At 39.3% G+C, this 16,609-nt stretch overlaps 1 protein-coding gene across 11 annotated transcripts in view; it reads right to left on the bottom strand.

Annotated features, from left to right (window-relative positions):
* BNC2 (basonuclin zinc finger protein 2) overlaps positions 1–16,609 on the bottom strand; it is a 411,384-nt gene that overhangs the window by 276,786 nt on the left and 117,989 nt on the right. For 4 of the 11 annotated variants that reach the window (XR_014163924.1, XM_081893855.1, XM_081893847.1 and 1 more), the window contains exons 1-2: positions 14,766–15,791; positions 13,831–14,031 (exon numbers count right to left, since the gene is read on the bottom strand). The exons of 1 other annotated variant lie outside the window; for it this stretch is intronic. Coding sequence is in view for 9 of the 10 variants with exons in the window: in XM_081893855.1 (XP_081749981.1) it covers positions 13,831–14,031; positions 14,766–14,942 (378 nt within the window). In the remaining variant the exon portion in view is untranslated. Of the gene's footprint in view, positions 1–13,830; positions 14,032–14,765; positions 15,792–16,609 lie in introns of those variants that run through there. 6 more of the 11 variants (XM_081893849.1, XM_081893848.1, XM_081893852.1 and 3 more) reach the window with 3 other exon arrangements.

The raw sequence follows: 16,609 nt of genomic DNA, 5'->3' as shown, positions 1-16,609 counted from the left end.
CGCCATGCTTCCTCCGCGGATCCCAGGGAAGGTTATTAACAACAACACACACCATCAAGAATGCAAATATTAAAATCAATTGCAATGAAACATGGCCTATTGTCAAAAGACTGTGTTTATTACCTATTCAGATTTGATTTATTGCATTTATCTCTAACCTTTCCTCCAAGGAGCTCAAAGTGGCATGCATGCATGGTGCTCCCCTCCCAGCTTTATCCTCAGCACAACCTTATGAAGTACATCTGTCATGCATGCTTTAGCTGAGATTTCTGCATTGCAGGAGGTTGGAGTAAATGAGCCTTTGGTCCCTTCCAACTCTCTAGCTCTATGGTTCTGCATTAGTCTGAGATCTAGGTATATCTTATACCAAGAGGCCTGTCCAAGAAGGAGCAACTTCTCAGTTAGCACCTAAAGTGAGTCAACTAAATCTTCCAAACCTGTTGACAAGTTATAGCTCTTTGAGCTTTCTTCAAAGATGGCGCTACCAGCAGATCTCAAGCCCCCAGCCCAACTGACACGTGGAGAAGCAGTCTCTCTCTTTTTTTTAAAAAAAAATCTTTTTTATTGAATTTCCAAGAGAAGCAGTCTCTCAAGCAACTTGATCCCAAGCTGTTTACAACTTTCTACTTCCTTGGTGACAGGTGTAGTAAGACTCTATTTTCTCTTTTACAGCACATGCATACACATATCTACTCAGAAGTAAGTCCTACTGAGCTCAGTGGTCTCTTTCCCAAGCAACTGTATACAGGGGTGCAGCTGCAGAGGAGCAGATTTGATAGAGAACTACAATCAAGGGCAATTTTTCAGAGCAATAAGATGGGAATTGATAAAACTCTCAATCCCACACTCCTGCCTCTACTATGCCTTCGTAAAGATGTTTTGGAGAGCAACTGGGTTCTGTACTAGAGTAGGGGATTGGGAACTCTGCCCATGTCATTGCCCTCCCTGTCAAACAAAAGGCTCTAACAGGAGGAACCTATGCCGGTTTGGGTTTTACTCTCTGCAATTCAGTGCATGCTTACTCGAGTGGAAGCCCCACTGGATACGGTGGGACTTGCTTAAAAGTAAACCTACATAAGCTTGCATTGCGTTATGCTGATATTTTAGGTTCCCCAGCCTTGTAAAAATATTGCAAGAAGTATTTCTGCATTCTTTACAATCCGTTTTTTAAAAAAAAAAATACTATGTCTATGGTTGACATGCACCCTTAAAAAAAAGAAAATTTCTCTACATACAGACATGCTTAGATCTCTTTCATGTAGCTTTTTCCCTGCGTTCAAAATGACCCATGTAAAATATTGCCGCAGCAAGAATGTTAGGACTGCATGCAATGGGGGGAGCATTTCACTGTGAAACACAGGTATTTGCTTCAACAGCTTCTTAACACAACTCACTGAGAACGTCTATGAGAGCCCTAACAAAATGAATCACTGTGCACAAAGTGCACCGGCATAGGTATGTCCTTGCATAGCTTTCTTTGCACAGGGGACACCTGTGTGATATACTGTAACTCAGCTCCAGGTCAGATAACAAACACTCAATGGATTCTTTAGCAGGCGTATGGCATGATGATATTGCAGTCCAGCTCCATCAGAAATCTAGAGATAATGCGTAGTGTTTTAGTGCTTCCTATTTTGAGTTCTGCATAGGGTTACTCAGCACACACTCTCTGGACCAAATGCAAACCATTAACAAGCAGCTGGTAGGTAAGATGGGTTTTTTAAGAACATACAAGTATCCATAACAAAAAGGGTGATATGTTTGCAGAGATCTCTACTTGTATGAAGCCGAGAGCCTGGAGAACTCCTTTTACCAATAAACAGCTCTCGGTGCTGATGTCTGGAGTTTTGTTGCACGATATGAGCATGGGCTTAAAATACCCACCAAAAACTCAATTAAAAATAGCACGGAGCAGATCTTCAGCAAGAAGAGCACAATGTAGCTTGTGACAAAATTAGAGTAAAATGGGTGTAAATCAGGCACATGTTTTGCACACGATTTTTAAGCATCGCTGCAGGTGAACAGAATCTCACCTCGTACAATTAGTACTTTGAACAGTGACTGCAAATTCCAACCCACCCACCGCCACAATTTGGATGTAAGTGCTACTGGTCTCAATGGGGCTTACTGCCCAACTGTGAATGATTTCAGGCTTAACACATAAATGGAAACCAAGCTAAAGGGATGTGGGGAATTTAAACAGGAAAGGCTTAAGCCTGTGCCTAGGAGCTCACCTGTACACAACTAGGGATACACAGCGTCTGCCATTCTGCGGCTCTTTTACTTTTGCCCTTGTAGCTGCTGGGTGAACAGGACCCCGGATCAGGCCTCACATTGTGTGTGCATTGGCCCTGTCTCACACACATGGCAGTTATGGTGGTACGCTGACATCACATCACCTCTATACCTCGATGTTTCAGGGAACAGGGAGCAAAGAGACATTGACTCAGAGCATCTCTGTCACTTGTACTATGTACAAAAAAAAAATCGTCGAAATAAATTTCACACAGCAATTGGCTGAGTTGCACCCAAAATCTATGAGCACCATCTGAAATATACTGAAACAAAACCTGAGCTTTTGTCCTTTATTACAACAGAATCAGGATCACACCCCTAGCTCCTGTTTCTCCTTGTTACAAATATGTGTGATTCAATAGTGTTTTGGTTCATGTATCTCAATAGAAGAAAATGCAATGAGAGGTTCATTCCTCATGCAGAAACTGCAATGGAAATCTCCCTGGGTGTAAAATGCTGAACATGACTGATGAAGGTATTTCATTTTCTGTGTTCCTCCCCACCCCACCCCGCAAAAAAACCCACACCCTCTTGGTGATTTCTAATTTATTTATTTTTAAGGGGGTTAATATAATATAGATAAAGCAACACATAACCTGACAGCGTACCAGTTTAAATCCTGACAGGGTCAATAAAATGAGGGTTTGCAAAAGTCCCAGATGAGGAATGCTTTCATGAATGTCTCCATTGTGCAAAATCTCTGCCTGCAAAATGACAGTCATATGCCACCAGATGCAGGAGGCATGCTGGCAATGTCAAGTGCTGTAGGGTATTCAGGCAGGATAGACAGATCAACAGGGTGGTGTTTTTTTTCCCTGTATCCATGCCTGATTGTTACAAAATCAACCACCTTCGTGCACTGACAAATATTTAGATGCACATTTCAAAAACAGAATTATAATGCTCGCTCTGAATGCAAAAAATAATATAATTAAATCCATGCTAATTAAGCTTCTCAATTTATATTAGTTGTGTTATTGCGTAAAGCCAGCTGGAAATAATTATTATTTTTTCCACATGTAGTCTTCATTAGTGTGAGATATTTCCCTCTTCTCCAGATAGCTAGTTCAGATGTTCTTGGAAAATATAGGTCTTAGATCAATTGTCTTGGGCACAAATAGCCACTTAATGCTACCTTAACAAAGTTAACAAACTTGTGTTTTCTTTGTAAAACAAAAACAAAAAAACACCACAAAGGACAAGCTAAGATCATGATCCAATCTAACAGAAAGGAAAATCTTCTTCAGAGCTTCAGACCCAAGCAAACTTAAAAGGATGGAACTCCCACAAAACACTTCTGAGAAAATATGCATGAAATTAGGCTGGAAGACTCGTGGATTTTAATAGGAGAGTGTTAACCACGTGTTTAACTCTTGCATTTAAATCAATCAATATGGAATTCAACATGCCCAGTATCAAATCAATGTAAAACAACCCCGTCCAACTCCAAGACCTCAAAAATTTCCCCTACTTCATACTCCTCTTCAAGCTTATTATGGCAAAATATTTCATTTGTTAGCATTAGGGCATTCAAATTCAATTTTAGATTCAAAAAGAGACCGCACTACAATAAACAACGTTCACTTAAACATGTGCCGTGTTAGCTATTATTTGCATGGAAAATGGAATTCGCGTTTTATATGTCTTTTCTATGGAAGCGTTGTTATTTTAAATTTGTGCTTCATTTTATTATCCTTGGAATACAGGGAGCCTAGCATTCTGGCTGGAATTCTTAGTGGTCAGAACAAACCAGAAAGAAAAGAGCAATATTTGGGAAACACTTAATTGCACATTATTTCCCTGTTCCTCCCTACGTGCCATAAAGATTGGATTGATCAGCCTTTCAGCACTCCACCACGATAAGCCATGGCATCTGGTCACACATTTTTATCATGCCTTCCCATACAGGCATATTCACAAAGCAAAACGCCCAACTTACAGCATGTCAACGCCTAAATGTGGGCACTGTGCAAATAATACAAGGCAAAAGGTAGATTTTCAGTGGCTGACACCCAAATTGCCATTTCATCCACTACTGTACTCCTTTAAATCTCTTGACATTTACCTGATACTATGAAACGGAATCATAAATGGGATTTGCCTGGGTTCAGGTAATCAGGAAACATATGATACCTTATTTTTTTCCTGATTTGGTAAGCGAGCTGCCTATGCTATTCTGGTTTTAGGAGTGCCAACGAATTCCTATGTTATAACTGTAAACATCTCAAAATTTGGAGTGGAGCGCTAAGAATCAGGAACAAGTTATGGCCTCAATAAATGAAACCACAAACCGATTGCGATCTGTAATACAATAAAATTAAGGTGCATGCAATCCACTGGGTTCATCAGGTTGCACTAGAATGTTTTCACTGCTTCAGTTCTTTTTCTGAAGGAATGTATAGATTTAAGCCTCCAATTGTGAAATATTAAAACAAAGCACAATAATGGGGGGGGGGGGGAGAGACTTGGTGATCTTATGGACAGAGGATGGTTTTATTTGCTTCCTGCAGGGCTTAACCTCATGTTCTGTACACCATGTGCATGGTGCATGAGACTATCTACTTTTTTATTTTAAAAAAAATCAACTCCTGGTCACAGGTCCTATTTTCTCAAAATAGATATTCCAAGTTAGAGTTTCCGTTGTCAAGTCAAGTACTTTATTACGGTCATAGACCAGCATAAACAAAACATATACATAAATAGTATAACAGTATGAACCCAGGCGAATAATTATTAAATAAATGGGAGCTAGAACCAAACGTAGATTTAAACATATACATAGAATACTTAATTAAGGATAGATAATGGGTCTAAGAATTTATAAGAAAGATTAAAAGATCAGTTAACACAACTTTATGGGGTGGGCTTCAGAAGTGCGGATCTAATAATATGGGCCTTCAGTTTAGGATTGAATTGTAGCATAGATCATTCCGTTATTATCAGTGTTTAAATATTCATTGCCCCCCCCCAAAAAAAAAAAGAAAAAAGAGAGAGGCTTTTCAGCTCTCTTTAAACCTATACTGTGTAGAATCCACATTTTATTTACCTTCACCACTATGCAGCACTAACAATGCTCACTTACAGCACAAAGTGCTATGTGGAAGGGAAAGCTGCAAGTATGCTTAATTTCTACTGGATTTTGGAAGAATTTCAGCCTGATTCTGTGCATGGTTTAACCCAGAAGGAAGCCCCATTGAATTCAGTGAGGCAGCAATGCACACTAAAGGTGAGCAACATTCTGCTGGATTGGCATGTCATGGAAATATCTCCCACGGAAATAAATTTAAAGAGGTTCAGGTTTAGCAAACAAACATATGAAAACTAGGGAAGGGGAGAATCATTGTGACACAAGTCACTCTTATTCAGCTTACAAAAGCCACTTTGCTTTATTTTCCCCAAAAGCTGTTTTAAAATAGTTTAAACACAGGCGTAATCAAAGCAAATGAAGGAAATGAACTTCTCTGATAGCATTCCCTCTCACTTTAGACAGCCCCCCACGACAGACCCCAAATTAACCACCGTTCACCAATTCCAATGGGGCACACACAAAACCACACCACGATGTGTGATATAAGTTGTAGTGATATATTGATTTATGCATATTAAAAATTTATACATCAAATTAGCTGCTTCTTAGTTAATCCTGGAGCACCAATCATGGGCAGATAATATGAAACAAACAAACAAAAACACCGACAATAAACATCCACACAAATTCTGCAATACACAGACGTAGACACAAAGAGATAGATAGAGATGATAGATAGATAGATAGATAGATATAGATAGATAGATAGATAGATAGATGATAGATAGATTAGATAGATGTTAGATAGACAGACAGACCTCACGTAAGCAATGAGGTTATTTGTGGCAGTGCTTTTATGCAGGTAAGAAGCAGTGTAGTAAATTTACCTTCTCGTGATGTTGCATTTTATGTTTTTCAATTAAAACAACTGTATGTGTTTTATCAGCCATTTATTTCTTCCCCTAGAAGCACAGTGCTTATTTTAACATTGTGGCTGTTTCTCTTCAATGCATGTTGGTCGTATGGTAGAATATAGGATCCGATAAACTGTATGGTAATCCCCATTCATAAATGTGGTATCCTATAAAAGCAATAATAGATGGCCCATAACTGACACCACCAGTGGTAGCAGAAAGTAGAGGAGCTTTCCAATGTGATCTATGCTAAGCTAGAAAGAAACACATTATTCCCCATTAGTTAAAGTCTTCTTTTGAGATACTCCCCTTCAGAATCATTTTAAGTTTCTACTGTATTAACATTTAATATTTTCTATGCCTAGAACAAGATCTGTCATTCTGAAAGACCTGGGAAAATGTGATGAATTAGCAGCTGACTTTCTATTGAGGAGTTTCAGTAGAAAGAAAGGGGAAAACCTAAAATAATATTTGGTGTGATTCTTTCCTGTACATACTCTTAACTCCAAGGACTTGCAAAATGGCTAGTGAAAATTAAACCTTTTACAATAATGAGCTTGTGAATTTCAGGTTATTGCTTTGGCACTAAAATCCAAAAATGTAAAGAGGGGGCTCAGTTCTGAGTCTCTATTTTCCTATCCACACCTCCCCCTTCCTTCTCTGCCATGAAAAACTAACAAAACTCCTGAGCACATTTGAAGCCCAGAGTTCTGAAAATCTCTAAGCTGTGAAGGAAGGTCTACTGGACCACAAGAATGAAAATTAGAGAGATGAAGAAAGTCTCGTCACATACACTGAATATTAGTGGTGAATGGGAGACAATTCAATGAAGCTTTTTTTTTTTTTTGCGTGTGTTTTGTTTCTAATTTATGACGCCAGCTCTGTATCAGTTAACAGACTGTTCCTTTGTAATTGCTTACAGTGTCACAATGACCTGGTGCATGTGAATTCTTTCACTATCACTGCTATCCCTGCTGCAATCTTGTCTCTGCTGTGACCAACTCACTTTTGCCCCAACATCTCAGATGCTTTGCTCAGCATCTAATTAACTAAGGTTAAGAGTCAAGGCAAGCTGCTCCCATATATATATATATATATATATATATATATATATATATATATAATCAGCATATGCTGTGTTAATCTGAATGAGGCACAGAAAATTAACCATTTTAAGCTTATCAGCTGGAGTTTGCATTTACAACACCATGCTGATTTCCTTATTCACCATTCAGCATAATAACTTCTAGATCAACAAAGTAGGTTTCCGTGTAACTTCACACGTTTCCTACGTGAAAAGTGGGTCTGAAGTTAGAGGGAAAATATTACAGACTCTGATTCTAGAAAATAATTATGTTTGAGTTTCACGTGTGTAAAACAATGTTCTCCTGTTCACCTTCTCTCTCTCTCTCTCTCTCTCTCTCTCTCTCTCTCTCTCTCACACACACACACACACACACACACACACACCCTCTCAACCCTGTATTTCACAGAAACCAGTCCAAACTACATTACTTAAAAATGTGTGTGTGTGTGTGCACGGTTATATCTTTTTAAAAAATAGAATATAGGATTATTATTATTATTATTATTATTTATTAGTTGTTAGTTGCTAGCAACCTATAAGGTCTCCGAGTGACTTACATTGGAAAGCATAGACATACATTATACCACAGAAAAGAAATAATAATAATATAAAATATTAACATTCCATCCAACATATAACACAGAAAAAAGCCCTTCCAGACAACACCAACAGAAAACTATGGCGTCATACTCACAATGAAACAAAACACATACACACCTGTATGTATTAGACAAACTTTCTTCTAACCCATTCCTTGCAGATAAACCTAAATGAAATCAGCAGGATTTACTCTGAAACAAAGTATTAGGACCGTAGTGTCTGATATACACACACCACATTCAAAGAGCTATGAGAGTACACATGCTGTATTTTATAGATTCACAACCTACGTGCATGAATGTAAGAGGCTAAAATGAAAAATGTAACGATACACCACATCTAAAAACGTCTAGTAGTAGAAGATGTGCCACTTCTTGAGCACATTTCTAACAAGTAAGCACTAATGAAAGCACAGGGACTTGAATGCAAGTGATATATGAGAATAGGGGTCTCTCCAGCTCATACACACAGAACTACAGCTGAAAGCACAGAAAAATTACAATTCTGGAGATATGAAATTTCACCTGGGTTCTTTAAAACAAGGGACATTTGGGGGTATTTTCATTCCTATATTAATTTGAAGGGGAGGCATGTTCTGTAAATAAACTAGTTTAGCCACATGCATGCTGCAAAGCATATTGATATGCCCAGGTAATAGCTGAAATGGAATCAGATGCTGTTCCAATGCCAAGTCTATAAAAAACTTTTTCTATAACTTATCATGAACTAACTTCTAAATTCAGCGTGCATCCCCACCCCCAATATATATATATATATATATATATATATATATATATATACACACACACACACACACACACACACACACACACACACCCCGTGTGGCATTTATATTTTACAATCAAACAGCAGTTCGTGTTGTTACAGATACCTTTGAGCAAAAGGAACAAGCATGGCAAATCGACTTGCAACATCGTGGAAGGGAAAACTAAATACCAAATCGTGCAACTGCTGAGGATGCAAAAATAAAAAGACACCACTCACATCTTTTGCTAGGAGCTTCTCCTGCTAAGATGCAGTTTGCCAGACGGCTTTTGACAGTAAACCTGTGTATGGGACGTATCACATGCTGTCATTTATAGCAATGTATTGCAATTAAACAAATAAAATTTAGGTGCTCTTTAGAGGAAACAAAAGGGGAGGAAATGCTTTTATGGTGTAAAGAAATCTTAAACCACTTTTCTTCATTCAACGTGTGTGATCCATAGTAGGACGTACCCACATTTCTGATTTTAAGTACCTATTCAATAAAGGGCATGTGCATCTTTCTCACTCATGAGCAATCAAACAGCAGCACACGAGCACAATTTAAATGCTATGCTTTGTGCTTGATTTTTAATCAAGCCATTTCTACAACACTTTATACGTGGTAGTTCACGTATTTTAAATCTTAGAATAGGTAGCATTTTATCCGAGCCAAATAAAGAAGCTTTTATAAACCTTTCCCCAACACACACACACACACACACAAACACACACACACAATATCCCCTCTGATGGACAGATGTATCCCTATTAAAGCAAGTACATTGATCTGATTTTTAGTTTGCCTTGGCTTTCCCCTCACCTATCTAGGAAATGATTTCTCTAGTGATAACTATGACATCGTGCTAATGAGAGAATCAAATGCACAATAGAAAAATTGTCACTACTAATAATATTTGCAGGAAGTTAAATAAGGCAAGTGTATGAGAATGTCAGACAGTTGTCCTTTAATAAGATACAGTTATAAAATGAAATTATGTTGTTAATTTTGTTACATCACTGGGTGAATGTTAAATTACTGTATAATGGTTTGCAGATGCATGCGTAATCCTAATATTGCTCTTTAACTGGTTGAAGAGAGGGAGATACCTTCAAGAGAGGGAGATTTCCTTTGCACATGAAACAGGAAATATAAGGCATGCTTTCGCTCATCTCTGGCATTTTGTGTCACTGTGCGTTACTGCTTCTTTTGCTCTTATGGACTCATTGCTTAAAAGTATTTTAGAGCATCACAGCCCTTAAGGTAAACTGGAAGGAAGAGAGTGACATTTCTTATTCTGACAATGGCACAAAACATCTACAAAAGCAGAAAATTCAGAAAAGCCTTCTATTTTTATTTTATCAATCAAAGCAGGCCTTTTCTGGCTTTACACAGCCTCTTGCAAACTGGAAAGGGGGTCAAGCATTTCTGTCTGTGAATGTACGCACACTCTCTGAACTCGACCGTGGTTTCTCTTGCCAGATTAGTAAGAGAAAGAAGCCAAAGGTTTCTGGTCATTCTCGACCTGTCACTGATCAAAGTGACCCAAAGAAGAACTCTCTTTAAAAAGTTGAGATTTACCTTCTTTGAAGTTATCAGCAATTATTTATGTATACGTATCAGGAATGGTTCCTTTCAAAGGATTCATAAACGGGGTGTGTATGTGTGTCTTTAGAGGTACAAAACTAGAACCGATAAATGGTTAAGCAGCCATATTTTAGACTTTTCAGAAAAGGTAACTGGGGATATAATTTGCTACTCTCCTCTAAAACTGAACGCTCCTTTGGGTACCATGCATAATTGTCTCATAACAAAGGGCTTTTTCAAAACATGCAAACATTGAATCAAAACTCACAACAAGTAAATGGAGATGCAAATATGATTTGATGGCACATAAAAACTTGCTTTGATTACCTGTGGCATTTATAACAATTATTTTTTCACCACTGCATCCTCAGAAAAGGCTCAGCATAGCATAAACTAAGGTTTTAAACTACGTACCCTCTGTACAGGTATTGGCTTTCCGTCATTGTATCACAAATCCACCTGAAGTTAAAAGTACCATTTAATTCTAACCTAAGCAAGTATTTGATTGCATAGCAATAATAACCATTTTTTTACATGTAGAATGAAATATTCCGACAAACCCAAATGTCTCACTAATCATTTCTTTAAATGATGCCAAACTTTTGCTTGCAATATAAGCATCTTCTGTACCAACTGTTTCTACTTTTGAACAAGAAACAAAAGTTACCTTCAAATGTATAGATATTAAAATAATAATAATAATATACACAAAATAGTTTGCAAAAGTCCTAAAACCATAACTGTAAGAAATAGATAAGAGTGTGTGCGTGTGTTAATAGACCCATGCATAATGCTTTCAAGGGAGGGGAAATCTTAACACTGGTAGCTATCAGGCGTATTTTTAGGTGCCCTAGTAAACCGCTGTCATGTGCAGACTGCATAAGTAAACCTATCTAAGAGATTTAGCAAGTCAATAAAAAGTTAAAGCTGTTATACTTTGCAAGTGGAATTAACTTACCCTCTTAAAAGAAAAAGAAATGAAGTGTGTGGGGGGGGTAGAAATACAAAACTCTGGGTGGAATGTTTTAAGCAGACAGCAGCATTCTAACCACCAAGGACATGGAGAAAATAGTGCACACTTTCAAAATAAATATGTTCATCATTACCACCTTTACAAAACTACTGTGCCTGCATCTGCCAAACATTTAGCCATGTATGAGATGATTATTCTTTTCCCAACACAGTCTCAGAAAAATAAACATGGCCATATGTGTCCAGTAATATTTTTTTTGGGGGGGGAGATAACCAACCATTTTAAGATCCTCATGCATTAGCACAATTAACAACAATAGAGAAGTAACAGCTGAGTTGTGGATGGGCTTACTTTTGCCCACCAACAATTTTTTGCCCAGTCCTCTGGAACGTGAAGTCCTCCTCTTAAATTTCTACATCCCTGCACATCCTAACATCAAGCACTTTTTCCAGTACTCCCCAAAACGAATAAATGTCTAACTCGGGGCGGGGGTGGGGTGGGGAGTCAAACACTCAAATGCAATCTAACACGATGTATGTGGTTCAACAGTGATCTATCTATCTATTGATCATTATCTGGCACTAGTTGAATTAACTCTTTTATTGCCAAAGAAGGAAGGCGGCTTTCATCCCAAGCTGCTATACCTGAATACATATGAAGGTACTGAAAATAGAACGACAGGTTAAGTTTAGGATGGATGTCAATTTCCTTGCTTTAAAATGAATTCAAAAACACCTAAATGCAGGAAATGTCACATGCAGAGGCAGTCCACTATAACAATCAAAGTATATATTGGTGTCCAGAACAGAAGATCTGAAATGCTATTTTTTCAAACTGGGCTCTAGGTCTTTTTCACTGATTAAGAATAAGGAAGAGCATATAAGGAGTTCCTCATTTGGCTTGTGTTGATTATATTTCTGAATAGTAAGCTGTTATCAGTTGTAATAAGGGTCCCTCTACAGGATAGATCTAAATATACCTTATTTGAATGCAGGCAGCCTATAGAGAGAGACACGCTGTTTTAAAATCTTTTCTGTACACAACTGTTGTACGCTATAAACTTGCCTCCATGTGAGCCTGTGTGTGTGTGTGTGAGAGAGAGAGAGAGTGTGTGTGTATTTCTTTCCTAATGATTACCAAGCAAACGATCTTTTCTTTACATTACCAACAGCCAGTTATATATCCTCAGCCACAACTACTCTAAAAATGACAGCGCTTTTGCGTCAATGGAATTCATTCATAAAAAACAACAAAAACAAACCCTGAAAAGAAAACGGGATCGCCAAAGCAGTACAACTTATGTCACAACTTTTTGTCGCTTCAGCTTATCTTATGAAAATCTTTTTCTCCCCCCCCCCAAAAGGCAACTCCTCCAAAAATCAAAAATACAAAATTGGAAGAAGCCGTAACATATGCATTTTTTTTTAAGTCTCTAGTTTTAAACCTCCATCCCCCCTCTGCTTGAGTCCATTCCAAGTTGAAAGTTTCTTTTTCATCCCTTCAATTGCGTGTGTGTGTGCAATTTCATGCAGAAGAGTCAAACAGTTGTGAAAGAGTAGCCACATCAGGCTAGGGGTGCGTATCACCGAGTACATGATACAGAGACAACAGCAGCCCCTGTGATTAATTATCAGTTATTACTGGCCTTGCAGCAACGGTTTAGCTTTCCCGTCAGAACCGCCATACCAGGCTGCCTTAAACGCGGCCCCCGGTGAAGGGACTGCTCTGGGGAGGACGCCAAGACACAGCTCTCTGCAGAAACAGTATGTGTGTGAGAGTATTTGGGGGGGGCACAGAGGGAGGGAGAGAGACCAGCAACTGAAACTGTCTCATCTAAGGACCCTCAGCTCCGGAGGCTGCCAGCAATTCCAGCACAACTGAACTCTCTCTCTCTCTCTCTCTCTCTCTCTCTCTCTCTCTCTCTCTCTCCCCTTAGGTCTGCATAAGGCTGTTTTCTGCCACCTGAACTCAATTAAGCACCCCCCTCTCCCAAGTTTAGTATCAGTTTTGATATGAGGTCTTACATATTCCGTGGAGTGGGAAGAAAGGAAAGAAAGAAAGAAATGACTTTTGGCTGGGATACTATGATACTTCATTATTATTATTTATTATTATTATTGTTATTGTTATTATTATTTTAAAAAGAGAGAGGGGAGAGAGTGAAAAATGGAAGGGGGAAAGGAAAACAAAACAAAGGAAAACAAAAGGCAAGAAATATTAACCATGGAGTTAATGATCTGTTCAGAAAACTTTAAAGGGGGTGTGGAGAGAGAAGGACTTTTATTTTAAAGCATGTCTTATTTTTGTTCTCTCTCTCTCTTTTTCTCCTTTTTTTTTTTTTTAGTTGCCCATGGGGATGTAGTGAAGTAAGCACGGACATTCAAATTACTTAGTTATGACACTACAGAAACTGTGCAGTGTTAAAATTAAAACAAAAGCGCAGACAAGACGAGTTGTGGGGGTGGAAAGTAAAATTGCAAAATGAAACACACAACCCGGCAAGCAACAAACTGAGACAGACATTCACTTCAACGTGTGTGAGACATTAAAAGTAAAGAAAAAAGAAAAAAAGTAACGTACCTGCTGGGACATTCTGAACAAGAGGTTAGTGTCAGTGTTCTGCCATGTCCCCATGAAACCAGATTCGGCCGTTGCTGTCCTTGTTCCGAACTGCATGGAGTTGTCAGCACAGGAGTCTCTCAAAGTCAAGTCTCTTGCCCTCTTTCGTTCTGTGTCTCTCTGAGTGTCTCTGTCTCTCACATCCACTTCTGCCTCTTCTGACTGAAAAGTGAAGGTGGATTTTTTTTTTGAGCCTCTTGGCAGTCAGTAGCAGGAGTGTAGTGTAGTTAAGCTAGCTGCACTGTGCCTTCCATTTGGGAAGCGGGGGGGGGAGAGCTTTGGGGAGGGGGGCCAGAGCTTCTTTCGCACCTTCTGCACAGATACCCCTATCATTTATGCATACACTGTGACTCCCCAAGCTCGCCTTTGCTTGGGTTTAACAGCTGCCTGTCAGGTGTGCAAGCAGCACTGAGGAAACCCAACCACCAGCCTCATACTCTTTAGCCACTGGATGTCATTGGATAGCAGAGCAAGAGAGAGAGTCAACTGCACCGTTCCACTGTCAGGCACGAAATGACATTACTGCAATAGCCCCCTCGCAGCCTTCGCACACACATGCACACACACTCTAAGTAGTATGCTGATCAGAGTGAATTCAGAAGAACAAGCTGTGGCCCTTTCCCCTGTTTTCCTTCAACAATGCTGTCAAGAACAGCATGTAATTGCTGACACTTGCCTATTAAACGCAGACTGTAAACCTCCTAACAGGAGAAGGGAAGGCAAGGGAGCAGAGGGACAACCAATTGCTCACTTATTTAGACAATAGCATGCAGAACCACCACACAGCAGAAGTTGGCCTGGCTGCTTTTAAAATATAGCTAGTTCTTTATGTGGCCACTTTTGCAACAGCCCCAGCCCCCCAATTTTTTAAATAAATGATTAAAAAAAGCTCTTACCAAAAAAGAAGGGGGTGGGATGAAATAAGACGATCTCCAACTTCTTTTAAAAAGAAAACTAGGAAAGAACTGCATGCATGTTTCATCTCTCACATCTTTGTTTTCCCCTGTTAATTGCCTAAAATGCCTCAAGGAGCAGAAGTCGGGGGAAAGAGAAGTGTCTTCTCTCTTTTCCATAAAGATCAAAAGTTGATTTATTTATTTTTTTTAAAAAACGTAAAGTTCTTGGATGAGGAATATACAATAACCTTTCAGATCACAAAAGGGAGTGGGTGAAAAGAACGAAATAAAAAGGTAACTCTATCCAGAAAAACAAAATAAACCACACCATTTCCTTTTAGGATTGCCACCAGCATAAAGATTGTTAACACAGGCTAGATACAATGAAAAACTGAAAGCCACTGCCACCAACTACTTTTTAAAAACCAAGCTCTATTTAGAACAATGCACTTTGCATTTTCCCAGTACTGTTACGTACTTTGGTCTCCTATGAGGAAAAACCGGAGGGAGGAGCGAGAGGGAAAGAACACCTACATGGATTACATAAACACTGCAACTTCAAAAATGTAAAACAAAATTCATGCCCTCTCATAAAAAACATCCACGACCAACACCAAGTCAGGTTAAAAGAAATGGGGAAGAAGAGTCTAGTTTTTCTCAACTTAATGTGTAAGGAACATTCATCTTCTAATAAAATCTACAAATTGAGAGGACAAATGTACCACTCTCGCAAGCTCTCCCTTAACTGGAGAACAACAATAAACCTCACTCTCTCACAAAACAACAAAAGAATCACAAGAAAGCTTCAGTGGCAGCCGTGTGTCATTAGTGTGCAATGAGGAAAGATGAGAAAGCAAACGCTATGTTGACACAAATGTGTCTTCCCCTTTAGATCCTGGCATCTCCTGAAAGCTTTTCTGTTAAACTTCCCTCCAGTTCACCACCATTAAGCACACGCACGCACACAAAAACCAGTCTCAAAAGCTGCAAATTCAATATCTGAGAAACAAAAACAAGAGCCCAAAGAACTGTTGCCTTAAAATATATTAAGTCCACCTGTGGTCAATAAAAATATTCTTGTTGCATGGAACGAGGAGGGGAGGAAGAAGAAGAAGAAGGGGGGGAGAGAGAAAACAGCCCCTATGAGTCAATTGTGCCAACAGTGGCTGTACCTTTAGAGCCAGCTATTACCCACTTAAACTCCCTCTAAAATTTGCTAGCCTCTTGCTTTCTGAAGTGGTACTCAGTGCCTTAGTCAAGCTGCCTGCTCAGCTCCTGACCTTCCCACTAATGGCTGTTATTTGTGGGAGGCTTAAGGAGAATGTCAGTAGCCAGTTTCCTCCTCTCTGCATCTCTTGTGCGCTGTCTCCCCACCTCTCCCTTTCCTCTCCCCCCCCCCTACTCCTGTCCTGCAGTCCTCTCCACTCCCAGGGAGAGAAAGGGGGAGGGAGGAAAAAGCCCACGCACACAAAAACCAAGTGGCATGCAGCAGCAAGCACCTGCAGTAATAGACTCTTTTATTAAAACTGTTATTCTGCAAGACTTGAAATTCCCCGTGGACTGGGCCATGTCAAAGCCGATATAATTAACTAGAGGCTCAGCAACGGATCAATTACCAGACAAGCAAGTGATAGTGAAATCAATGAAAGATCATCAGCCACATTATCAGTGTTGCAACTCATTAGGGTAAAACTGAGAAATGTGCTCAAAGCGAGCCCAAGCAAGGTGGCATTACAAAACAAAGGGCTAATTTGGAGACCCTGCTGTGAACAATCTGTAACAGAATTAGCCTTCTCTCCCCCCCCCAAACCCCCGCACCAACCAAACTGCGCAGCTCTGTAACT

Source organism: Podarcis melisellensis (assembly GCF_964234715.1).
Source record: "Podarcis melisellensis genome assembly, chromosome: 17".
In the NCBI taxonomy this organism is placed as follows: Eukaryota; Metazoa; Chordata; class Lepidosauria; order Squamata; family Lacertidae; genus Podarcis; species Podarcis melisellensis.
Note: the sequence above shows the minus strand (reverse complement) of the source record. Positions and strands in the feature narration are given on the sequence as shown.